The sequence below is a fragment of the Talaromyces proteolyticus genome, assembly GCF_021365285.1.
Source record: "Talaromyces proteolyticus strain PMI_201 chromosome Unknown BGW36scaffold_6, whole genome shotgun sequence".
In the NCBI taxonomy this organism is placed as follows: Eukaryota; Fungi; Ascomycota; class Eurotiomycetes; order Eurotiales; family Trichocomaceae; genus Talaromyces; species Talaromyces proteolyticus.
The window spans coordinates 1,390,711-1,414,061 of record NW_025764282.1 but is presented as its reverse complement, the minus strand read 5'-3'; the positions used below and the strand labels follow the sequence as shown (position 1 = coordinate 1,414,061).

Here is a 23,351-nt window from a genome sequence, read left to right as displayed (position 1 = left end):
GATTGGCCCAATCGAACCCTAACTAAACTAGTAATTACGTACGTCATCGATGCGCCAATCACATGTTGTCAATATTTTGGTGGCGAGGGAAAAGTCAAAGTCTGACTGCGAACCAGAGAATCGGCTCAAATAGAGTTGTTAGTTATCGGCATCACAAGTCGGCCGCTTCGGGAAGATATTCATGCCCAGCGTCATCCCTACGTCGATCGGCTTGGAAAACTCAATCGAAAGCTTATTACTCGATATTCTGCGTGCTAGAGCAGATCAACAGGGGGGAAGGCGAATACATGTATACATGTAGCTATTTGCATAGTTATTCGTATGGTGAGGTAAAAATATCATTCATCGTGATATGTCTGATCTAATTCGTAAATAGTAAAACTGGATCGAGTGTCAAACTTCGTGATCCTGGATATCCATGCATGTACCAAATGTACGAGCCAAGTCATGTACCAATCCAACGCCTCTAACCGTAACATTGTAACATTGAAGCAACGCGATATGCATAATTCGTGGCCTGTTTGTAACTACTCAACAGCCGAGACACCGTCTCCGTGGAGCACCGGGTTGACTTTTTCGTTCCACTTGAACTTGAATTCCTTGCCCAGTTCTTTTCGCACGGCCGCTTTGACGGCATCCAAAACGTGGTCGAACACACCAAAGTTGGCGGGACTGTTAGGGTCATTCTCGCCCTCCTTGCCCTGGAAGACTCCGGTACGCACGAGACACGTGTTCCAGCCGTACATGTTGCCACCAATGATGTCGGAGGCGGGGTTGTCACCGACCATGTACACATTCTGAGGGATTTTGTTCTCGTTGTGGATTTCCTCCATCCAGGACTTGAGAACCTCGTCGGCGTACTTGTACGTGGCCAATTCAGGCTTGCCGTAGACCACCCGTTCCAAGTCGACACCAGTCAGAGCCTTGTACATGGCCTCGATGGAGATGCGGAAAGCACCCTGGGTCATACGCGGAGGTCCCTTGTATGCAGTGGGGAAGACCATATCGCCCTGAGAAAAGTAGCAAGGAATGCTGCCGGCACCTGGGTTCTTGGACCTGGTGCCCAAGTATCCATTTTCAGACAAGAGAAGATCGATAATGAGTTGGAAGTCGGTGGCGTAGTCGCGTGAATCTGCAAAAACAAGAATAGCATCAAACTTGACACGAGAAAAGTCGACGGGGAGGGATTGAGCGCGATCCTCCTCGGAGAAGCAACGCCAAGGAGAGATTTCTTGGTTCCAGGCGAGCACATCCTTGGGGGTGTAAACGGCCTTGAATCCGTAGCTTTGAGCAACGCCACGGCATTTGACGCCCTCACCACCGAGCACCAAGACGGTATCGTAGTACTGGGCCAAGGCTTGCATAGGGGTATGGGATTGGATAAATTGGTCGACTGAGATGGGGCTTTCCAGGATCTGAGACAACTGCTCGCAGCGCTCCGACTCTGGCTTTCCACCACCGTTGGTGAGCAAAATGTAGGGGATCTTGATGCCCAGTTCGTTGTCTCCGTTCAGCATCTTGAGAGCTTCGCGGGCTTCAGGGATGGCGTGGTTGCCGTGAGCCAGCACACCATCGATGTCGAAAGCAAATGCCATGTTCTTGGCGGCCTGCACCTTTTCCTTGGCCATGTCCTGGACCTGGGACGCCAGAATGTCTCTGGACACGACAGGCGGGATTCCCCTGGCGCCATCTGCGTAGACCACTGAGGACAGACGCGATCGGCGGGGGGAGCGTGGGATGGGCAGCGAGGTGCCGAACGAGTTGCGGGAGCTACGCCTGTCCACCATGGAGGGTGACAGGCTGAGGTTGTGCATGTACTGGGCCGCGTCACTGATGGAGCTGCGGGTTGCAGGCACCTCGACCACATCGCTGTCTCGGTGGCCTAGATGAGGAGCGTCTGCGGGGATGGGGATGATGGTGCCATCAGGGGCGACAGGGGCCGTGGTGACGACGCTGGGGCGGCTGTCGCGAGGAGAACGCACCTGAGCCAAGTCGGCCCCAAAGTCGGAGTCGTCGAAGCGAGGCATTATCAATAACAATAAAGGAGGTAAGAGGTAAGAGGTAAGGTATAGGATGAGATAGGATGGGATAGGTATAGGTCAACACGGATAGAAGAGACAGTGCAGCTTCCGTGGTTGACAGAATGGATGGCAAGAGTGTATGCAAATAGAATATATGTAGAGGACAGAGAGGAAGGAGCGCTCTATTTATTTCATGCTGAGGCAGCCGCGTGAGGAAGATATACCAGCAGTGCCGAAACAGGCTAGGCCGGTCCACTGCATCATCCCTAAGAATTATCGTCGTCACTTTACTTGCTGCTACGAGAGAACGAGTGGTACTGCGAATGGTGACATTGGGTCCGGTGGAGAGCTTACACCCAGTCTGTAACACAGGTGTACATTACGGTCTGTAACTGCAGCTGTACACTATAATCTGTAAACTGCAGTCTAAAATGCAGTCTAAACTTCACTCTGTAGCTGTAATTAGGCCAAGCTGAAGCCGGCCCGAGAAGTCGGCCGGCATGCAGTGAGTATGAGTATGAGCATCGAGTACAGAGTGCAAATACACTTGCCAGAGATGCCGATGCCGTCATTATGCAGCGAGCCGTCACGATGCCGGGCCATAGGGCTCCGGGCAGTTGCACTAACCAGAGATTACTGGCGCCGTGATTGGATTGGCCGTCACTGCCATAACTAATAGTCTCATGTTCCTCTCTCATTTCACACTCTTATCAAACTCTTCGGCGAGGCGCGCCAAGTGGGCCCGGTGGACCCCTATCTGCACGCCACAAATCATCGGGGAGGCGCCCAGTGGGTCCGGCCCAGACTGCGCCAGCCACTCAGCGTGCACCATGGTCCCTCGGCTTGTGGGCGGCTGTGGCGCCGTGATTGGCTCCTCCTCCCCTGCGTTGCTTTTCCCGACTGGGGCGGTGATGTCACGCCAAGTTTCACGGTCTGCCTAGCGCCCAAAAGGGAAACGAAATTTTTGGATTTTTCAATTCGGTTTTTTAGATTTTCACTAGATTTTTCACTCAATTTCCGTCGCTATCTGACAGCCCAATCAGCAGCCCGACACTATGCAGTATGTAGCATGCAGTATGCTGTGTAGTAGAGCCGTGTGGAGCGTGCTGTATCGTAATAATAATCGCAAGTTACATGCGAACCCACGGGAGGGGAAAATGACGGCATCATTCAATCAACCAGCCCCTCCTGCTCCGGACGAGTATGATCCGTGGTGAGCGAATAATTTCAATATGTTTTGGGTTTTGGGATGAAATGGATCGATCATTGATTGAGAAAGTCTACCCTGCAACCGACGTTTTCGTGTATCCGATGGCGGGGTAGCTACTTCCCGGCAGGCCAAACTCTTGCCGCTGTAAATAACCTTTAGTCCTGACTATCTATATCAATTAATATACCCTTCTCATTGACCTGCTTTCGACATAGTATATATATAGAGAGAGATATATAGAGAGAGAGAGAGATCATGTCAGACGGCAAGACTTTCAAGCTCAGCAACGGCGTCTCCATCCCCGCCGTGGGCTTCGGCACCTTCGCCAACGAGGGCGCCAAAGGAGAGACCTACAAGGCTGTCACGACAGCCCTGCGCGTCGGCTACCGTCATCTGGACTGCGCCTGGTACTATCTCAACGAAGACGAAGTCGGCGACGCAGTGCGCGATTTCTTGCAGGAAACGCCCTCCGTCAAGCGGGAGGACCTGTTCATCACCACCAAGGTCTGGAATCACCTCCACCGCTACGACGATGTGCTCTGGTCGCTCGAGAGCTCCCTGCAGAATCTCAAGACCAGCTACGTCGACCTGTTCCTCATCCACTGGCCCATCGCCGCCGAGAAGGAGTCGCAGGAGAAGCCCAAGGTTGGGCCAGACGGCAAGGTACTTTTTCCCCTTTTCTATCTATTTTTATGAGAGCTAAGTAGGTAGTACGTGATCCTCAAGGACCTAACCGAAAACCCTGAGCCGACATGGCGCGCTATGGAGAAACTCTACGAGGACAAAAAGGCACGCGCGATTGGCGTGTCCAATTGGACCATCAAGGGACTGGAGCAGCTGCAGTCGTTCGCGAAAGTGAAGCCGCACGTCAACCAGATCGAAATCCACCCGTTCCTCCCGAACAACGAGCTAGTCGAGTACCTGTTCAAACACGACATCCTGCCACAGGCATACTCGCCGCTCGGCTCACAGAACCAGGTGCCGACGACAGGCGAGAAGGTGAGCGAGAACAAGACGCTGACTGCGATTGCGGAGAAGCGCGGGTACACGTTGGCGCAGGTGCTGATCGCCTGGGGCATTCGCCGAGGGTATGTCGTGCTGCCCAAGAGCTCGAACCCGGCGCGCATCGAGTCCAATTTCAAGTCGATCCAGCTGTCCGATGACGACTTTGCTGCCGTCAATGCTGTTGCTGATAATCGGCATTTCCGCTTTGTTAATATGAAGGATACCTTTGGGTATGACGTGTGGCCTGAGGAGGCCAAGGCTGCCATTTCCACCTGATCTATCTACAATATATAAATACAATATTAGAATAGCTTTTTACATTATTACCAGGAAAGATGTATGATGTTTGCATAGACGGGGTACATATGAATTCAGGGCATGTCGCGGGGTAGCGGGGTATACTGCGCATTCTTGATACGCTATATTGATACTAAGAGTGAAGCGATTAGAATAATCTGTTGCTCGTCTGACCGCATCTATCTCATTAGTATTACCATTACATACTATACTTTCGTAATAATTATTATTATTCCCTGTACAGTGTCCACTAAATTACATGTAGTATTAAGTTAATGAAGTCACTTGGCCGTCGATCAGACGTAGTAATCAATTATTATTGACGAAACAAGTCGCGCAACCCCTGATTCAGCGCCGATCTGCCGACGAGATATGCATCTTCATGTGACTGTCCGAGCATACACTTGTCATGCTTGAAAGTACATATGTACGCTATAAAGCCAAGGATACCAAAGAAGAGAGAAATTAAGGGAAGGGCTTACATCCTGGTCAAGGTGGTGTAGATCTTTGTAACTTAAACTTGGCCAAAGGCGCCACATGAGATTTACAGACAATGATTATAGAGAGATTTTGAAGCCATTCAACCATGATAAAGTTTAGCGTTGGCCAATAGTAAATAGCATATTTGTATATCGCCGTTTTCTTGTCTTCGATGACTGACAGAGGCAACACTAGAGTGAAAAAAAATTACAAGTAAAGAATTACAAAGGAAAATATATACCGTCATGTACTGATTGCCTGATGCCTTAGTAGCATGTTGATATGAGTAATTCTTTTGCACTCCGAGTGCATATAGTATATAGTCACACATTACCTGATAAAGGGGTCCAATATAGAAATATGTGGAAACCATAGGCCCTCCATTTATTTACGCACTGAGAGAATTTATTGGCTTTACCAATATAGGTATTCTGCGCAGGACTGGCTGTATTCCAGATGTTGAACTAAAAGGCAGGAATTTGAGACACTTATGAGCCCCAACAGTTGAAAAAATCATATAATAATGCTAACACTCATAGATTGCTCACGCTCCTTAAAGCTTCTACTGTACTGGAGGCATGTACGAAATAGCTAGTCCCATAGTTCATTCTTATTCATCTCCGGGCCTCTACATAGGTACTCTCTATGAGTGAACCTAAGCTTCATATTTTCTGCAATCTTGTGACTTAAACTCGTAAAATACAAAAAACCTAAGAACCGAATGTCAATATCATAAGAATAGTTTTTTGGTCTAATGAGTGAACATATTTCATGATCTCACATCAAAGTATAGCACATGTCGAATCTGGATCTTTCCAGTTAAAATCTGAGTATTTAAAGAAATTTTATTGATACAGGGTGGTATATATAATTTTGTTTTCATTAATGGTATTTTAATCTCTATTTTAGGTACCATTGTTTTGTTATTACGAAATTGAGAATAGACTGATAAAATAATGTATTCTTTACTGAGGTCTTTATACAAAACTATGATGATTATAATTGACTGTCGCAGCTAAATACAGAGATAATATATAAAAGGTCCTAGAATTCTTTTTATGTAGATTCATATATTTTAATATAACCAGCTAATTGTTTCAACTGTTATACATGGCGGCACAGGGGTTTCCACAATGGCCAAATAACTAGGCTATTCACCTCTGATATTATCGACATAAGTATGATAGGTTGATAAGTTGAAATTATTGGCGTGCGTAATTTTCTTGTTACATGAGTGGATTATTTAGAGCATTCAGGGTGGTTCTTAAATGAAGTAAAACCGTTTCCTTTTGTGATATGCGAGAATCCACTGTGGCTTCATTCCTAAACCGGGATATTATCATGCATGCTGGAGCAATGCGACCCATTTCGACAAGATGGCATTGAGGTGATTGATTGATGTCGGGTGACCATTAAATCCATACTGATATCATGAATGAGAATATCAAGGGTTATCATACTGCACGAGAAACTAGAAATCAATTATATACAATACAACCACAAAACATGACAAACCAAAGCAAGGGTATCAAACAATGTAATCAGTGCTTAAACGTAGCAATTCACCCCGCCGAGTTAGTATCATACTCCCACCTTCTTCGCGCGCACACGTTTGGCCACAGGCGTAGCTCCCGCTGAAGACATGATTGACGCCGAACTCGGTATCGACGTCGCTTTCAGTAAGCTTTTGCTTTTAGGAATGCCACTCGCTTTCTTTGAAACTGCTGCTTTTGCGATTGATGCGGCGGGTTTGGTGACAGCTATTTCTTGTGCACCCTTATCTAGACGAGTCGAGCTTGTAGTATCAGCGCCTGCGCTCCGGACCGGGGCCTTGGGGGTTAATTTCTTGCGTTTAGGAATCGGCGTGCTGACCGTTAAAGGCTTGATCGGAGCGCTCGTACTCGCTGGAGCTAGCATGTTGATTCTGCGAACTTTCTTGCTTGGTGTTGCTGGCAGCGTGTGGGCTTTGGACTCATATTTGTCTCTCGTAGAAGCCTTGTTGCTACCATCGTGCCGCAGCTTTTCGGCTATTTTATCTGGTGAAGATCCGTAAACTGTCTCGTCTAATTTCTCCGGCGCATATTCAACTAGCTTGTCCTCCTTCCACCACACCTGCTTAGATCCAGGATGTTTGCGGGGTGATCGTCGGACCTGTACCACGGGTTCTTCGCTGGGAGGAGAATGAGATGAAGCTTCGCCATCATCGCTCTGCTCCTGTTTGGCGCAGTTATGTAAAAAGTGCTTGGGGAGTACTGCATTCCCCTTGTTGCGGCGCGTGTTTTTCCGAGTCAAAAGCGCCAGCTCCTGTGCTTCTGTCCGCTGTAAGAAGATGAACTCGGTTCCATTTGCGCGTCGTACTGGGATTTGGTTCGGCACAGCTGGGGGCTGGCTGGGCGCTTGAGTCTTGGGTAGCTTTGTACGAGTGCTGCGACGACATGAAATTGGTGATGCCTCGGTCGCTGCGTCTTCGCGGTTTTCTTGATTTACTGGCCGTTCTGGAAATTCAACGGGCTTGATTGGAGCAGACTTGACTGGGGTAGAAATATGCTGTTTCTGAGGCGAGGGAGAGTTCTTGTCAACTTCCTCGAGAGCCTTCCGTGGTCGAATCGTGGGAGAATTCATTGCTGTAGGCTTATCCAGCTTATCCATCTTGCTAGGCGTCATGGTCGCGTTGGCTGCTCTTTTGGCTTGAGCGCGCGATAAGAACTCACTCAGCAGAGCTACATCCTCTCCATCAAGCGAGTTCATTCTCAAGGCTGACCGGACCAGCGATGGCTCCTGTCTGGCAACGATCTCTGCGATCTCTGCAGCTGCCGTGGTCTTCATAGTGGGGTTGACATCGTCAAGTGTTTGCTCGTTATTGCTGCCTTCAGCGCCTTTACTAAGAGCGTCCACGACTGCATAAGCTTCCCCATCCAGCGAGACAAGGCGCTCAATTTCTTCCAATAACCCGCCCTCACTCTTCTCAATCCCGACACCCTCGCCAAATGAAACCACATGCGCATGTTCCTCTTCTTGCGTGATGCTGACCAGCTTGCCTAGTCGGGAAGTTAGTAACCTATCAGAGAGCGTTCTCCCCAAATCTCCCATCCACTCACGACGTCTTCTCCCAGCTTCCAATTCCCATTTCGTCTCGAGAAACGACCGGCCCCGCTCTATTTGCACGCTCTCCTCCTGCTGGTCATCGCTGTCGTCCAGCCGTTGTCGCTTTGTAGCGCGCATGTAATCAGCGTTTGCCGACGTCTTGATCTCGCTCTCAAATTCCCTCTCTTCGATTCTACTCCCTACACGCCCCGTGCGATCGCGCAGCGATTCCATGCTTTTCCTAAACCGCTTCCAGATCGTTCGCGATTTGTGACGTGCGAGAAACGCGCGAGACGGGATACGCTCCCAGGCGCGGGGGATGGCCTTTGTCGTGACCGCGGTAGGCGCAAAGTTGATTTGGTTGGTGATATGTGTAATTCTGTACCAGCACCACGTGTTTGTTTACGTTAATAGTGAACAAAGGATATGCATCGTACGGATCAAAACTTTGGGCAGACCCGAGAGGAAACGAAACGAAACGAAATAAAACACAAGGCCAGGCACGTACCGTGGTGAGAGGAATGTTTGTGGGTGCATGATGGCCGGAGCGTCTATCATGATCATACTGACATCCTCCATGGTCGGAATGCACGCGTGGCAGCACCGTGCCTGACTGAGGAATGCTGGCGATAGCTGATATGCGATAATTCCACTCACTGCAGTCGCCAATTTCTCAACGTCGCATGTGTAGTGGCAGTATTATTGGATGTAGTATTGATGAAGCGCGAGGAATGTTTACCCACGGCGCACACGTGGGTCTGCCAGTTGTACTGTTATTATGACAAGACGAAGTATATTTTCTTTCAAGTTCGCTGCTCGGCTGCGATAATGATATTGCTACTATTCCATGCTGCTGTTGATCGCAATGGTAATAACTGTATGGATCAAACAATAAACTAGAGAAGAGTAAAGGCAGTCGCGTGGTGCAAGCTAAGGACGGGTACCGCTCGTTGCCGTGCCAACGTGGTCCTTGCCATGGGAAGCACAACTAGAAAGCTGGAATATTAATTAATGAATTGATTACCAAGTCTAGAGAATGATTATGGAAAGTTGGTTCATGAATTCATTTCTCTATTAAGCACCACGAAACTGTTTCGGGTGTTTTTCAAGCTCTGCCTTGTAACTGCGGTTGGAGTTCCCAGCTAACATTCAGGTCAAGTATCCTCATACTCCTCACTGCAGCCTGGCAATTACTTATCGGCCCTGGCTCATGAAATTTGACTGCTACAATGTAGCTTATGTATAGGCCGCTGGAGTCAAGAGGTGTCTATCTTCAATAGTATGCCTCGATCCAACCGTATAATCCATACCGTACACTTTGCTTGAACGCTGAGGGCTATTATTAACCGTTCCCCATGCATAAGTATGCTAGACACTGGAATTACATACCATCGATGTGTTTCTTATCTTAAAACTTGTCGCTCTCAAGCCACCAGCAGCACGCTCAGGCGCTTGAAACGTCTAACATATCCGACTCATCAAACGGGTCCCCAAACTCTTCTGCGAAGAAATCGTAAACAATCAAGTCTTATGACAAAGCGATACCAACTTACTAAGACTAAAATCCCGATCAACAACCGACTCTAAAGCACGGCCGTACTCCTCCTGCGCTCTCTGGCTACTCCACGCTGTTGGTTCTTTGGCTTGTGTGTTCGATGATTTATCGTCAGGACCTCCAACGCTGAGAGCTTTGCCGAATGCAGAGGTGGGTGACTCAATAGTCGCGTCGCCTAAGCCCCCATGATGCGATGCTGTCTGTGACCCGGGTGGAGAGAGTTCGGATACGGTGTTGTATGTCGGTGTACGAGCGCCAGGTGGAGAGGCGGACTCGGATGAGGAGAGCATTTCAGAGTCGCCGTCGGGGTCTGTAGATGGTCAGAACGGGTGTCCAGCTATATGACAATAAGAAGACACACCTGCAGACATGATGATAAACAATACTTGACGAAGGTAGAATATCAAGTCGATAGAACAAGCCGATAAAAGGATGGAAGGATAGAAGATAAAGAGCGATAACCTCGCCCCGCATTGGCGATTTCGGCCGGACGAATCAGGCAGCGACTAACTAGTGCGGGCTGGCTTTAGTCTCTTCTGCTAACAATTAATTCGCTGACCTCTTGAAACACGCTTTTTGCTCTGCTTTCCGACCATAATCGCTGTACTGCATTCTTTGCATTATCCCGTCGCTTCTTCCGTTTCGACTGCGCCCGTTGTATATACGCCAGCTTATCTTCTAGAGCAAAGTGTTAAGACCTTGTGTGCGCCGCTGCCTGCGTGCATTCTTGTCCCACCACTAGTGGGTTTTCAGTTCTTTGGCAAACAAAAATTATACGAGATTTCAGTTTTGGCGTGCATATTCCTCGACACCAGCAGTGATACACCATGAGTAGCGAGCAGGACAATGTCCCTGATGCATGGGAGGCAGATTGGGAATCGCTCGATGTACGCACTTCCCTTACAGCGTATACTTGAATTATTCCATGTCAATGTTAATCTGCGGTAGAAGCAGGATCCGAATTCCGAAACCGCTTCCTTGGACAAGAAGGTGTCGTCCAAAGTGTCCAAAGCGCAACGAAGGGCTGCACAGGCAGAATTCAATAGGCAGCTATGGGCGGAAGCGTATGTCTTGATGCGAGTTGTGTGTGTCTCACGGTGTAAGCTGACTTTTAAATTCCACTAGAGATGCTCCTCAGACTTTCCACTACCTCGAATCCCGCTCGGCTGTCCCACTCAAGCAAGAATACCGACCTGCTGTCACTGTGCTAAGCCGTCGGCCTCAAATAGCGTCGAGAAATGGAGAGAATGTAAAAGGTGCGGATGCCGTGGCCGCAGGGATCTCGGGGTTGAGTCTTAATGGAAGGGAGTTATCAGATTCGGAAGATGAATCAAACAAGCCCCCAGAGATGACACCAGAGGAACGGCAGGCCAAAGCTTTAAAAGACCGAGAAGAAAAGCAGCGCAAATATGAAGAAGTCCGTGAAAGGCTTTTTGGGAGTTCTTCAACTCCCGGATCTGGCGCCTCGTCACCAGGTGGCACCCCTCCGCCATCTAGAAACCAGAGCAGTGGTGGTGGTGATGGGAATCGGGGCCGAGGGAGGAATCGAGGAGGTGGAAGAGATAATACTCGTGATAAGCGTGATTCTCCTGGAAACTCAATGGGAAAACAGAGACAATTATACGACCCAACTTATTCTACCAAGCCTAACTCAACATACATACAACGAAAAGACCGTCAGCAACAATCTTCTACAGACAAGTCTGATGGTGAGCAACAGGTTCCAAAGCAGCCTATACGAAGCCCCAGGGGTCCCGATAGCAATGGACGCGGCGGCTTCGGATTTAGCCCTCGTGGCAGGGGTGTCTAAGTCCGGACAAGTCATGCAAATATCAGAACTCAAAAAGCGCCGAAAGCTAGTCAAATGTTGAAGACCGTGAACAGCGATGGATTGATAGCCCTTCGTCTACTTAAATACAATCAAGGCAGGCCTCTCCCGCTGTTGATTGCATTTGCGAGTTGCGATGTGTTTGGACGGTTTTCTTTGGAAAATCAATGCACCCAACTTTGCTGAACTAGGCACTATACATCGACTTACCAGAATACCTTTCATAGCTATCCAAGTACAGGTCATCGCTGCTTGTGGTAGCCATGACATGCTCATTTTGCTCAATCGCTTGCACCCAATTAGCCCAGCGAGTACCCATCTCAGGCTCTGGCCAACCACGATACGGTTTCAGAACGCGACTCAAGCGGATGATCCAAGGCGCGATTTGCACATCAACATATGACATGGCAGGACCTAGGAAAAAGGGACCATGGACGTGTGATGCATTGACTAATTTCGCAATCTCGTCCTTAAGTTCTCCGGCATGGGTGACCTGTTTTTGAGTGTCTTGTTCCATCAAGACCCGGTAGAATAGTGGAATTACATGCCGGTTAATCTATCACTGTCGGTTAGCTGCCACTCTAACGAAGTGTTTAATGGGAAGAACAAACGTGGTCTGCCCACAGTCGGCAGTGGGCACGAAGCTTTGCGTCGCCAGGAGGAAGAAGCGGCACTCCTTCGTCGAGATCCTCCAACTAAATTCTTGGTGAGAAGTGTCTAGTCGCTGGGAGGGATGTACATACATATTCGAGAAGCACATTGCTCTCATAACACCCCCAGTTATTATGACGAAGTGCTGGCACTAGCCCACGGGGGTTTACTTCTAGCAGCGAGTCTGGCTTTTTGTAGGGATCGACCTCTATATATTGATATGAAATCCCTTTCATCTCCAGTGCTATCCAAACCCGTTGAACGAAAGGACTATATTATTGTTATTTTTTAAGCCAATAAAGGGGCCGTCAATGTGTACTTGCCAGAAACAACTCGCAAATAATTTGAGCTCATCATCCTTTGACCGGTTTCTGACGGTCAATTGAGCTTGACCGGTCGCTTTCTTGTGGTAACTTTTTGTCTGCGTTTGCTTCTGCTGCTGGTCAGTCATGGTTGCGCAATAGGTCTGTATTTGTTTCAGGGTCAACACGCTGCGCGCCTGGTAGCCAATGCGAGGAGGAGGTAATGGGCGCAATTGGAGCGTCTTAATGAAGAACGAGAAAGAAAAGAAAGGCCAGGTCTCATCAGCATAATAAAGGTGCGACGGGTGACAGACATGACGTATGTTGTTCAACCCCACGCTTTGTCCACCCTAACAACAATATCATATCAAGCATCGAGTTTTCGTTTCTCTTCGTCCCGCGCACTAGCTTCAGGATTGCAGCAGAATAACGGAAATAGAACCTACCGTCTCTTTCTTTTCCTTCGCTAATTTGAGCATGTGCCTATGCACACTGTTTTTCTTCACTCGGTCGCTTTCTTCTAGTGTGTGCCGGTGGCCGCCTTCAACACCATCTGTTTTCCCATTGCCGCCATTGCCATTGACTCGCTGGATGGTGTAGTATTTCTGCCCGCTGGCCCCTGGATGTCCTGGAGGAAAGGCTTGGTTTGGAGTCAAAATGCCAAAAGACTGGTTTTGTCCCGGCCGACCTCCAAAGAATGCAGCCGTGGATGGATTTCCAGTTGACAACACGTCAATCGAGCTCCCTAAATCTGAGTCGGCTGGTGTTGCTCCCGGGAAAAACTCCATGATTTTGATTTTCACATCGCATAGGTCGCGCTGTCGCGCTGTTCTTTTGCGTTTCTTTTTATTAGGGTCATCGGACTTGGGAGTCCCTGGTGGTCTCCCCTTCAAACGGCAGTCCCAGTAGTAAGAAACAAAGGGCTTGCGTTTGTACTTTTGGGTGGACCGATGTGAGTACACGTTGTCGATGTGGGGGAAATAAGTTTTGAATCTATAGAATCAGTTACCATACAGCAAACTCGTTAGACAAGAGCATCGGGAGGAAACGTACTGTTCTTCAGTCAGTGCTATAGGCTCATCAACATTGAACAGCCGCTCCCGCCAAACGTTGAGGTCAGGAGGGTTTGGAATTAGTTTCATGCTTCCGAAGTGACTGTCTTTATTTTCCATAATGGCGTCAGAAAGAAAGCTTACGGCCTCTTGCGAGTGCGGAGCCGACTGGTGGCTAATAGGGCTTGCTAGTGTTGGTATAAGCGGGGGTATCCAATCCAGTTCATCGACGACATCTGAGCTTCGTGATGGCAAGCCGGAGCTTCGCTGAATCGGTTGACTATGGCCAATATGATTGCTTGCCGACACATCTTGTATCGGGCGTAGCGGGGGAATTTGATACCGCGCATGGCCATTATCGCGCGGGTCAAAATTCCCTGGCCGGGGTGATTGTACCATTGATTGCTGAAAACTCATTAGATAAGCATGATTTGGTATCCATCTTGCATATACTTACGAATGTCCCGGTAGCAGGGAGGCCGTGATCCATGGAGTGGGAGAAGCCGTGGAAAGACTGGGGATCACTGGGGTCAAATCCAGATGACAACTGCGAGCCCAGAGGCAAGCTGACCGGCAAATCCTGTAGGCCGGAGCTGTCCATAGTGAGGGAGTTTGATGTAAAGTTTCTAAGCGCCGAGCATCGGCTTAGTATGCGCTGTTTGTTGGTGCTGTGTCCCAAGCAGTGGACAGAGCTATATTATTCAGAAGCTGACAGGCGGTTGAAGCGGCACTGGATTGTTGTGAAATCGTGGGCGGAGATTGGCGCATCGGCCGGGAAAAACAATAACCCGCTTACCCTTAAAATCTTAATGTATATAGAAATAATATAAAATATACATAAGACAAGCCTCCAAGTTTCCCTCTGTCCAATTTCTCTCGTGAGGACTGTGGCGAGCTTTAATCTTATGTCTGCATTGACGTTCATAACATGTTGCTACAGAATTGGCTGATATGGCAGGCAAATGGAACCTCTCGGTTATGGCGAAACGATGCCCACTAAAGCAGCATGCAATGAGACGGCCTTAGGCTGACCAATCGCGCCCTGAGGCAGCTAGCAGCCCTAATCGGGCGTGCGTGCCCCCGCGATGCATTCATTGGTTGCTCAGGGAAAGGGAATAGATCTCACGCAGCTTCTCTCCTGAACCTTGAGCAAACAGAGCTTCTCATGATGGCTTGTGGTTCTGGTTTACGCGGATCCTCAGATATTTCGGTCGATGGTAATAGCTGCTATTATAACAAGACTGCCTCGATTGACGACGCGGGGATGGACTCTCCGCGTGATAACGAAGGATGTGTGCCACGCCATGCTGATTGCTGCTATGATAGCAATGAGGCAAGCCAGGGTAGTGATTGTGAGCCTCCAAAAGCTTCAGGAGCCGACAGCTGCAAGGATTCTCGCTGCTGCCAACCCTCTCCGAAGACGAGAGAAAGCGACTGCTGCAACAGCAACCTGAAGAGACTTGACAGGTGCATACCAACTGGAATCCTCCCTACTGCTTGCCGCAATGCTTGCTGCGGTGGACCAAACAAGGCGATACAGGACACTTTTAGTTGTGGAACGAACGAGGTCAAAGTCGACGATGGCTGCTATACTCATGAGCAGGACTGGGAGGGAAACCATCCGTCTGCCGCAGAGGAACTGAATGCAGAAGGTCCAGAAAATCCCAGCTGCTGTGAGGGTAAGACGTATCCCTGCTGCGATGTGTCCTGTCTCGATCGCATTGCGCTCCGCGAATGCGATAAAGGAAAAAGGGTATCGCGGTCTATCGAATCGCCCCAAGGTAAGCCAATACATAGTCCTTCAAACCAGGTAAACATTATTAACGTCACCGACTTACAGCTGCTGCATATTCGCCACTGAGCTCCTCTTGCCCGGGGGTTGAAGAAGGGAAACCATGCGAACAACACAGTCGTAGCACCCGTATGAAATATGCGGCTACCTTGGAAGCTCTCGGTTGTGTCTGCCGCGCTTTGCTGGCTCTTGGGCAAGAGTCTTGCTGTAGACCCCAAAGACGCTCGTCTTTTGATAAGAAGCGTTTTCATAAGAGATCTTACCAGTCCACTCCTCGTGCTTCCCTCGATCCTTGCTGCGCTGCTGGGAGCTTTGCTACGGAAACGCCGCCGCCGTCAGAGGGGTGCTATCGCAACACCAGTCCAAAGGCAAGCGGAGGTGCCTGCTTAAACGACTGCTGCAGTAAATTCATGACGTCTACGGTTCCCGAATCGGTAGCCTATGCTACTAAAGAAAAGCCCATGGGTTTCTCTGAGAACAAGGAGAGTCTTACTGACGTGACTTATACTCTTGACGTTGAGAAAGGCATCACAGGCAACGAGCATGTTATTCTGAGCATCACTGGAATGACCTGTACTGGGTGCGAGACGAAGCTAAAACGAACTCTAGCCACGTTAAAGTCGATCAAGAACCTTAAGACTAGTTTGGTGCTTTCCCGCGCTGAATTCGATCTTGACGTTAATGCTGGGTCCCTGGTTGAAGTCATAAAGCATTTAGAAAGAACCACGGAGTTTAAGTGTGAAAGGATCCTAGATCGAGGATCCAGCGTGAACATCACTGTACCCGTCGATTCATCTGACTTTGTGAAGCAAGACTGGCCACGTGGTGTCACAGATCTAACAGTTGTCGATAAGAACACCGTCCATGTCGCTTTCGATGCTAAGATCATTGGAGGGCGAGAACTTGTTGAAAGGGGATGGAGCACTCCTGTCAACCTTGCTGCTCCTCGAGCGGACCTAACCCTGGAAGCTGGCAGCAAGCACGTTCGTTACGTTGGGTACATGACCCTGTTGTCCATAGCTCTAACAATTCCAGTGCTGGTATTGGCTTGGGCTCCACTTCCGAAGAGGGAAATCGCATATGGTTCTGCATCGCTAGGGCTGGCGACTATTGTCCAGGTCTTCATTGCAGGGCCATTCTACCCAAAGGCTTTGAAGAGCTTGGTATTTTCTCGGATGATCGAGATGGATCTCCTCATCATGTTAAGTACCAGTGCTGCTTTCATATTCTCTGTTGTATCGTTCGGGTATCTTGTTGCAGATCAGCCACTGCCAACAGGCGAGTTCTTTGAAACGAGCACTTTACTTGTCACCCTGATTATGGTCGGTCGGTATGTCGCTGCGTTGGCTCGTCAAAAAGCTGTTGAGTCCATCTCCATTCGTTCCCTACAGACACCGACTGCTATTATCGTTGACGAGTCTGGCGCCCAGGAGAAGGAAATTGACGTTAGACTTCTTCAGTACGGCGACATCTTTAAGGTTGCTCCAGACTCAAAGATACCAACCGACGGTACTGTTATCATGGGATCTTCCGAGGTCAACGAGTCCATGATTACCGGAGAGGCAAGCCCAGTCGAGAAATCAGCTACGTCTGCAGTCATTGCAGGATCAATAAACGGTTCTGGGACATTAACTGTTAGGCTGACACGTCTCCCTGGTGATAACACTATCTCCATGATTTCAGGGATGGTTGATGAAGCAAAATTGTCAAAGCCAAAGATACAAGATATTGCTGACCGTGTTGCGAGCTACTTTGTGCCAACTGTGGTTGCTGTGACCATCGTCACGCTTGTTGTTTGGATTGCTATTGGTGTTGCAGTGCGGAAACAATCTGGGGCTGAAGCAACTACCCAGGCAATCACGTATGGCATCACCGTACTTATCGTCTCGTGCCCTTGTGCCATCGGTCTTGCAGTCCCCATGGTTATTGTTATTGCCAGCGGTGTTGCTGCCGAACGAGGCGTGATATTTAAATCTGCAGACAGTATCGAGGTTGCGTGCAAGGCTTCTCATGTCGTCTTTGACAAGACTGGTACGCTCACCCAAGGGAAACTCACTGTCGCCGTGGAGGAGTATATAGACGGCAATATGAGCTCCACTATGCCCCTTCTGCTCAGCTTAATTATTAGTAATAAGCACCCTGTCTCTGCTGCTGTGGCTACGCATCTTAAAGCAAAGGGCATTTCGACCTCTATCATATCTGATCCAAAGATTTTGACTGGGAAAGGTGTAAAAGGCTCTGTGTCAGGTATGGTTCTCCAGGCAGGAAATTCCCGTTGGCTCAATGTCTCTTCCGATCCGCATGTCAAGCCTATCCTTGCACGAGGATATACAGCCTTTTGCTTCACAATCAACGACTGTCTTGTTGCTATCTTTGGCCTGGAAGACTCACTCCGTACTGACGCTCTCCATACTGTCACCAAACTGCGTGAACGTGGTCTTTCCGTTCATGTCATCTCAGGGGATGATCATGGCGCCGTCATATCTGTTGCAACTCTGCTGGGTATCCCCGATACTAATGTCCGTTCCCGATGTACCCCAGCAGACAAACAAGCATATATTCAAGGCCTCCTTGCCGTCCCAGACCCCCGAATCTCTACAAAGAATCCCAAGACACCCGTTGTCGTCTTCTGCGGTGACGGGACCAATGATGCAATCGCTCTAGCTCAAGCCACAATCGGCGTCCATATGAACGAAGGAACAGATGTTGCAAAGTCTGCGGCTGATGTTGTTCTTATACGTCCTAACCTTACCGGTATACTTTCCATGATAGCTGTAAGCGAAATCACGATGAACAGAATCAAGTTCAATTTCGGATGGAGTTTTGTCTACAATGTCTTTGCCATTTTGCTTGGTGCTGGTGCTTTTGTGAATGCTAGGATTCCACCTGAATTTGCGGGCCTCGGGGAGTTAGTGAGTGTTGTGCCTGTCATCGCTGCTGCCGTGCTTTTGCGGTGGTCCACGATCTAGTGTATTTACTACACGACATCAGGGCGCAAAGACCGTGTACGTTTCTGAGATGCTTGGCTAGATATTCGTCTTACTGCAGAACAAACGCTTTGGAGGTAAAGAGTGAAAGCGAACTTCTCCTATAGTCTCTTGAAATAAACAATTGATCCAATTTTTCCTAACACTCATAGATGGTTAGCATGGTGGGCAAATAGAAGCCTATCGATCACATCAATGATATTTATATAACGGTCAAATATATCCACTAAAGCGGCATGCAATGAGATGATTTTAAACCTTCAACCACCATGCCGAAAATAGCGCAACGCTTGCTTGGTAAGGGTTATTTTGGTTATTTTAGTTGACTATTTTTTTTGATTGATCAGATGGCAATAGCTATGAAGCTACTCTTTCCTATAGTATTATTCAAAGGGTCATATGTTAGAACTCGCACTGTTCAAATATCGCCTCCGTGGTCCAGTGGTTTAGGGCATCAAGCTGTTATTATCATAACAACGACTTGAGAGTCGATAGTTCGATCCTATCCGGGGGCGATTTTTTTATAATTTTTTTCCCTTCATTTCTTGAGAGAGCCATATATTTTTTATCATTTTTGTTAAAAAAGCTACCTTTGGGACGCTACGTTGACGGAGGAGTGCATCCAAGTAATGATCCATTTTCCAGTGTAACCCTAACCCTAATGAAACGGAATCATCCCTTCCTGCAAGGCTGTCAACAGAGTCGTCGGTTTCGTACAGAAAATATCATGAAAACTCCCATGCTAATCCTTATAATTGCATACTCCTCGCACCGGAAACCACGAGTGAATTTTTGGTTCAAATTCAATCATGGAGGCGGTCTTGGCATTCCGTTGGAAGTACGTATGTTGAAGATGGTGATGGGTGGAGAGATATGTTGGAGACTCCAACAGTCGTGGAGAAAGTGAAGAAATTACCAGCACGGTAGACTTAAACTTAAACAAGTCATTGTAAGCATCTGTTCATTTCTTACTGTCTGTCAATAATGTCCAATGACCATGACTTTCTTATCTGCCCTGGCCTATTCATAGAAAATAGCGATGTTTAGCAACAGTGGCAACCCGAGCCCGATATTGCCGGCAAGTAATAATCAGAGATAGGGTAACGCGGTGAATACAGCCTATGTTTTGAAAGACTGTATGAGTTTGTATAAACTTCACAGCCGTATAGTATATCCCGCACACAGTGTTCGGAGGGTGTCAACTTTCCACTTGCATAATAGAGTTATGAGCAATGAGAAGATAGAATAAAACACTTGGATATCCTTTGTCGATAGCCTACAACGCCTTCCTTCCCGCGTGCCTCTTGTCTGCCTCTGCGTTCTTGAACGGAAACCCAGACGTCCTCTTATCCGCGCCTGTCTTGCGGCTGACACGACCTTTGGTCGTGCCGAAAAGAATACACCAGACTCCCATAGCAGCTATGATAGTCGAGCCGACCATACCCAATGCTAGCCCCGACTGGCTATCAGAGATGTACCAAGCATAATCGTAGAAGGCCAGCACGCCATGGAGCAGGGTCGTAATGAGTAAAGCCGAGAAAGCATAGGGAGCTCTAGGGTCAGTGTCCTCGGTATCGCTGGATTTGACATCGGTCTGAGACGTCAAGGGAATGGAGCCAGTCATCATAATCGTCAGTAGGGCAATTGCAAGCAAGGCGAGTCCGAAGGAACGGGATAAATAGATTTCAAGCTCTGCAGATGTGAATGCAAGGTTAGAGAATAGTTAGGTAACACAGTTTTCCAGCTGCACAACGTACCTGTAGCATGACCCCGGTTTTCACCTACCAGTAAGGTTACGACCAGCTTAGGAGCTCCGAGTAGAGCGAAGCCCTTGAGTGCTAGCCATGCACTAGACCCGTAGGCGTAGGCGTTGAAGACCTGGAACGAATCATGTGAGTATTGGTACACTTAGTATCTGGCATATATGTAAGACAACGCGGGTACTCACATCCATGCCTTCCGTATCGATGCGAAAGATGGAGATCCGAGTCAAGCAAACCGTGTTACAATGAACACCAGGAAGTAGAATACTGAGCACTCTCGAATCAGCGAACAATCAACTGTATCAATGTGAAGTCCTTTTGTAGATAGTAATATTTCGTTTTGATCAAGGTTCTTGCAGGTGTTGAGACATTGTTCAACGTTGTTGATGAGGGGAGCTTGGCATGGGCGATGATGTCACTTTTTGTCAGTCGGGCGGCCAGCCTATCAGAGCAAGTTAGGGCTATTGAGTAGGGCTAGAGATAGTTTATCGACAGTGAAAACAAGATATTATCTATGCCTATGCTTAGCTATGTGACCATTCCTTTGTCAACTCCAATAATATGTCTATGGAATATCAGATGCCAATCTCTGTCGTCAAGATAGTAGTATCACAATGCAGCAAGAACAAGAAACATAGTCTGTAGATACCCGAAACGAACCACTCAACGCCCTAACAACCTAGTCCATGCTTTTGTCATTCCTAATAGTTTGTACAGTAATTCAGAGAACAGCTTCAGCTATAATCAGGATAGACAATATGGGCATCCTTAACCTTCTCAACCACCCGCGCAGGATTCCCCCATGCAACACTGAATGGAGGAATATCTCTGGTAACAACAGAGCCGGCGCCAATAGTACAGCCTTTCCCGATCGTCACACCTGGGTTGATAATCACTCCAGCTGCAATCCAGCAGTCATCTCCAATGGTAACGGGCCGAGTATAGACAATACCATCTCGGCGAGATTGAATCTCTTTGTAGTGCAGGTCAGTGACGATTAGGACATTAGGGCCAATAAATGTCCGGTTACCGATAGTCACGAAGCCGCTGTCTATGATGCGTAGACTATATTACCCACAAATGTCAGTTTCGCTAATTCAAGAAGAGCACGAGGAGACAGACTTGACATTGGCGTAAACCTTGTCTCCAAGGACAATATTACAGCCGTAGCTAAAGTTGAATGGAGGATCAAGGAGGGGTGCTTCACCGACACTCCCGATAATTGTGCGAAGCATTTTCTCTCGCTCTTCACGCATATTCTGCCACAGCTCGTACCTGGAACCGGTCTGGTCTGCCACCACTTGGTCGTCAACGTTATATTTCGCGCAGAATTGACGCACTTCGATCTTTTTGGCTCGTAGCTGGGGACAGCTAGTTTTGTATCTACACACGAACCGTCAGTAACAAGCCATTTTTGAGTTTCTGCATTGGCGGGTGACTTAGGGTTGGCCAACTTACGGAACTCCAGATACCATTTTATTATATTCCTCACTTGTAGGTACACCAGTCCTCGGTATAGACGCAGTATAGCTGTGGCAGGGGCTGCCTTTGGTCCTCCACGGCTTAAATATGAGGCGTGTGTGGTGCGAGTAGTGTGCCACTTCAGCGTCGCATGAGATCATCGACGCCTGCTTTGGTGATGTTCCGACGGCCGTTGTATTTGCATGAGAAGCGCTGCCACTTTTCCGTGAATAGAGACGACGGAACCACATGGCCAATTTGTGTAATGATGATTTACCCATGGCCGTGGTGTACATAGAGATATATCTCTTGATTTTCGAGAAGACTTGGAGTTATTCTGGGTATTTTTGTCTGTACTTTACCTATGATAAATACCGGGGATAAAGAGATGAGGATCCCGGCTGTACTAGATCATTTGTTTTTCTGCTTTCCTGCTTTTTGGTCTGTCTAACCCTTTTCACCCTCAGGCACGCCACTTTACCTACCCTGTAAGGAGCCATCGGGTTTGACGCAGGAGACAAACACGCCTCTCGAATTACGACAGTTCATTGCGGGTTAATTCCGAGTGCGGTGTCGGGTTGTTGGCGATCTTCGCCATTGGCGGGCTTTGGAAAAGATCTCCTCTGTAATAGACATCGGGCAATGAGTCAAATGAATGGGGTCCCACGCGCAGTCACTTCCTTCAGCTGGGCCACATACCATACAGTGAGTTTTGATAATGCGGCACTCAGTACTATTGCAGCCACCGCAACCCTCAAGACAACCCTATTGGAAGTGGGTTACACGATTGCAATTCATTTGTACGGAACGAGATAAGGCTGGACCCGAAGCACGTTTAGCTTACTTCGGCAACTTTCGAAACATTTGAAGCAAAACGCTCGAGCCTCGTTGTCTCAGGGACGGATCGATCATCAGTTTGTTAACGTGCATTAGAGCGGTGATACTTGGGCTGCAAAATTCAGCAGGCGGATGATACAGGGCACGACCATTAGCCTGTTCGGAGTACATAGCAATGAGGGGTTTCCACCAGGCATTGCATACATGAACCAAGCGGAACGAAACTAAAGGAACCACGAAGACATGATTTTGACAGGAGATGGATGGGCTGCGCCGCAGATTACATATCAATTGATGCACATCATCGTGATCCAATCCCGTCCAAAGGCTTTCTTGGAAGTCAAAGGCCGATGTGGTACTAGGCTCATGATTGATGAACGATCTTTGCTCAATCAAGCCTGGTGCATGACGCCTTGCCCAGCGATCCACACCAGTACCGCAGCCGTCTGGGGTTTGGGGAGTTGAGCTTCACGAGTCCCATTGTGGCCCGCTGGCCGTTGCTTAGCTAATGTTGTATTTTAGTTGGTCCAAGTCTAAGGCTATGGCGGTGAAAGAGGCTTGATAGTATTAGCTACCTATTCATACATACGTAGTAGCTTGAATTATGCACATCAACGCTCGTGGTCTATTGACATTGAAAATTGCGCCAATTATAGTCGAAGACCCCAGCCTTGACATTCCTGCAAGCGGTGTGACACCTTGCAGCTGGGACAAAGACTACCCCAAACCCTGGAATCTTGGCAATCTGGCAGACCAACGGGGCTAGTTGTAGCTGCATACTGCGCGAGATCCGTGCTGCATCAGTCATCGGCGAAGGCTGTCGCAGTGCCGCCCAGGGAGGAAAAAAGGAAAGAGAAAAAAGAGCAACACTTTAGCCTCAGTTAGGCAAGGCGCGGTACCGCTACTCAATGGTCAATCAGTCTAATGAGCCTAGTCCGTCCAGGCTTGGAACATGTGCAGCTTTCACATAGATGCAGATCAACACACTCGGGCTAAGATAGATAATAGGCTGGAAGCATCCGTGAC

General features: G+C 48.3%; 10 protein-coding genes and 1 non-coding gene across 11 annotated transcripts; 5 read left to right on the top strand and 6 right to left on the bottom strand.

Annotated features, from left to right (window-relative positions):
* Positions 1-527: 527 nt before the first annotated feature.
* On the bottom strand, positions 528-2,027 carry BGW36DRAFT_295656 (phosphatidyl synthase; the record flags this gene model as incomplete). The annotated part of the gene is made up of 1 exon (XM_046211199.1): positions 528-2,027. One exon carries the CDS (start codon positions 2,025-2,027, stop codon positions 528-530), a length of 1,500 nt encoding a protein of 499 aa, XP_046072272.1.
* Positions 2,028-3,356: 1,329 nt separating this feature from the next.
* On the top strand, positions 3,357-4,770 carry BGW36DRAFT_378939 (putative glycerol dehydrogenase). Its single transcript, XM_046216165.1, has 2 exons — positions 3,357-3,894; positions 3,943-4,770. The coding sequence occupies exons 1-2, from the start codon at positions 3,487-3,489 to the stop codon at positions 4,510-4,512; spliced, it is 978 nt and encodes a 325-aa protein (XP_046072271.1). The 5' UTR covers positions 3,357-3,486; the 3' UTR covers positions 4,513-4,770.
* A 1,388-nt stretch (positions 4,771-6,158) lies between these two features.
* Positions 6,159-9,062, bottom strand: BGW36DRAFT_378935 (uncharacterized protein). Its single transcript, XM_046216164.1, has 3 exons — positions 8,606-9,062; positions 8,112-8,476; positions 6,159-8,051 (listed from the first exon to the last, which is right to left on the bottom strand). The coding sequence occupies exons 1-3, from the start codon at positions 8,674-8,676 to the stop codon at positions 6,595-6,597; spliced, it is 1,893 nt and encodes a 630-aa protein (XP_046072270.1). The 5' UTR covers positions 8,677-9,062; the 3' UTR covers positions 6,159-6,594.
* A 479-nt stretch (positions 9,063-9,541) lies between these two features.
* BGW36DRAFT_296294 (uncharacterized protein) lies at positions 9,542-9,942 on the bottom strand (the record flags this gene model as incomplete). The annotated part of the gene is made up of 2 exons (XM_046211252.1): positions 9,542-9,597; positions 9,651-9,942. The coding sequence occupies 2 exons, from the start codon at positions 9,940-9,942 to the stop codon at positions 9,542-9,544; spliced, it is 348 nt and encodes a 115-aa protein (XP_046072269.1).
* Positions 9,943-10,479: 537 nt separating this feature from the next.
* BGW36DRAFT_397246 (uncharacterized protein) lies at positions 10,480-11,462 on the top strand (the record flags this gene model as incomplete). Its single annotated transcript, XM_046218269.1, has 3 exons — positions 10,480-10,539; positions 10,604-10,716; positions 10,778-11,462. The coding sequence occupies 3 exons, from the start codon at positions 10,480-10,482 to the stop codon at positions 11,460-11,462; spliced, it is 858 nt and encodes a 285-aa protein (XP_046072268.1).
* Positions 11,463-11,572: 110 nt separating this feature from the next.
* BGW36DRAFT_397245 (uncharacterized protein) lies at positions 11,573-13,605 on the bottom strand (the record flags this gene model as incomplete). The annotated part of the gene is made up of 7 exons (XM_046218268.1): positions 11,573-11,634; positions 11,691-12,036; positions 12,092-12,175; positions 12,224-12,401; positions 12,455-12,597; positions 12,880-13,426; positions 13,487-13,605. The coding sequence occupies 7 exons, from the start codon at positions 13,603-13,605 to the stop codon at positions 11,573-11,575; spliced, it is 1,479 nt and encodes a 492-aa protein (XP_046072267.1).
* A 1,144-nt stretch (positions 13,606-14,749) lies between these two features.
* On the top strand, positions 14,750-18,246 carry BGW36DRAFT_295192 (copper-translocating P-type ATPase; the record flags this gene model as incomplete). The annotated part of the gene is made up of 2 exons (XM_046211157.1): positions 14,750-15,266; positions 15,326-18,246. 2 exons carry the CDS (start codon positions 14,750-14,752, stop codon positions 18,244-18,246), a joined length of 3,438 nt encoding a protein of 1,145 aa, XP_046072266.1.
* A 445-nt stretch (positions 18,247-18,691) lies between these two features.
* On the top strand, positions 18,692-18,779 carry BGW36DRAFT_t36. The gene has a single exon. It is a non-coding gene; the product is annotated as a tRNA-Asn (tRNA).
* Positions 18,780-19,355: 576 nt separating this feature from the next.
* Positions 19,356-20,403, bottom strand: BGW36DRAFT_169506 (uncharacterized protein). The gene is made up of 3 exons (XM_046209642.1): positions 20,213-20,403; positions 20,022-20,142; positions 19,356-19,956 (listed from the first exon to the last, which is right to left on the bottom strand). The coding sequence occupies exons 1-3, from the start codon at positions 20,216-20,218 to the stop codon at positions 19,541-19,543; spliced, it is 543 nt and encodes a 180-aa protein (XP_046072265.1). The 5' UTR covers positions 20,219-20,403; the 3' UTR covers positions 19,356-19,540.
* A 108-nt stretch (positions 20,404-20,511) lies between these two features.
* On the top strand, positions 20,512-21,076 carry BGW36DRAFT_169459 (uncharacterized protein). Its single transcript, XM_046209640.1, has one exon. It carries the CDS (start codon positions 20,714-20,716, stop codon positions 21,026-21,028), a length of 315 nt encoding a protein of 104 aa, XP_046072264.1. The 5' UTR covers positions 20,512-20,713; the 3' UTR covers positions 21,029-21,076.
* Positions 21,077-22,176, bottom strand: BGW36DRAFT_169494 (uncharacterized protein). The gene is made up of 2 exons (XM_046209641.1): positions 21,486-22,176; positions 21,077-21,410 (listed from the first exon to the last, which is right to left on the bottom strand). The coding sequence occupies exons 1-2, from the start codon at positions 21,782-21,784 to the stop codon at positions 21,125-21,127; spliced, it is 585 nt and encodes a 194-aa protein (XP_046072263.1). The 5' UTR covers positions 21,785-22,176; the 3' UTR covers positions 21,077-21,124.
* Positions 22,177-23,351: the final 1,175 nt, after the last annotated feature.

Excerpts from the sequence above, each read along its gene's own strand:
- BGW36DRAFT_378939 (XM_046216165.1), top strand. The coding sequence starts at position 3,487 with ATGTCAGACGGCAAGACTTTCAAGCTCAGCAACGGCGTCTCCATCCCC. Across the intron at positions 3,895-3,942 it reads AGGTTGGGCCAGACGGCAAG|TACGTGATCCTCAAGGACCT; the intron begins GTACTTTTTCCC and ends CTAAGTAGGTAG.
- BGW36DRAFT_378935 (XM_046216164.1), bottom strand. The coding sequence starts at position 8,676 with ATGGAGGATGTCAGTATGATCATGATAGACGCTCCGGCCATCATGCAC. Across the intron at positions 8,477-8,605 it reads CAAACATTCCTCTCACCACG|AATTACACATATCACCAACC; the intron begins GTACGTGCCTGG and ends GTGCTGGTACAG. Across the intron at positions 8,052-8,111 it reads GGAAGCTGGGAGAAGACGTC|GCAAGCTGGTCAGCATCACG; the intron begins GTGAGTGGATGG and ends CTTCCCGACTAG.
- BGW36DRAFT_169506 (XM_046209642.1), bottom strand. Across the intron at positions 19,957-20,021 it reads AAACCGGGGTCATGCTACAG|AGCTTGAAATCTATTTATCC; the intron begins GTACGTTGTGCA and ends TCACATCTGCAG.
- BGW36DRAFT_169459 (XM_046209640.1), top strand. The coding sequence starts at position 20,714 with ATGCTTTTGTCATTCCTAATAGTTTGTACAGTAATTCAGAGAACAGCT.
- BGW36DRAFT_169494 (XM_046209641.1), bottom strand. The coding sequence starts at position 21,784 with ATGTACACCACGGCCATGGGTAAATCATCATTACACAAATTGGCCATG. Across the intron at positions 21,411-21,485 it reads AAAATGGTATCTGGAGTTCC|ATACAAAACTAGCTGTCCCC; the intron begins GTAAGTTGGCCA and ends GTTCGTGTGTAG.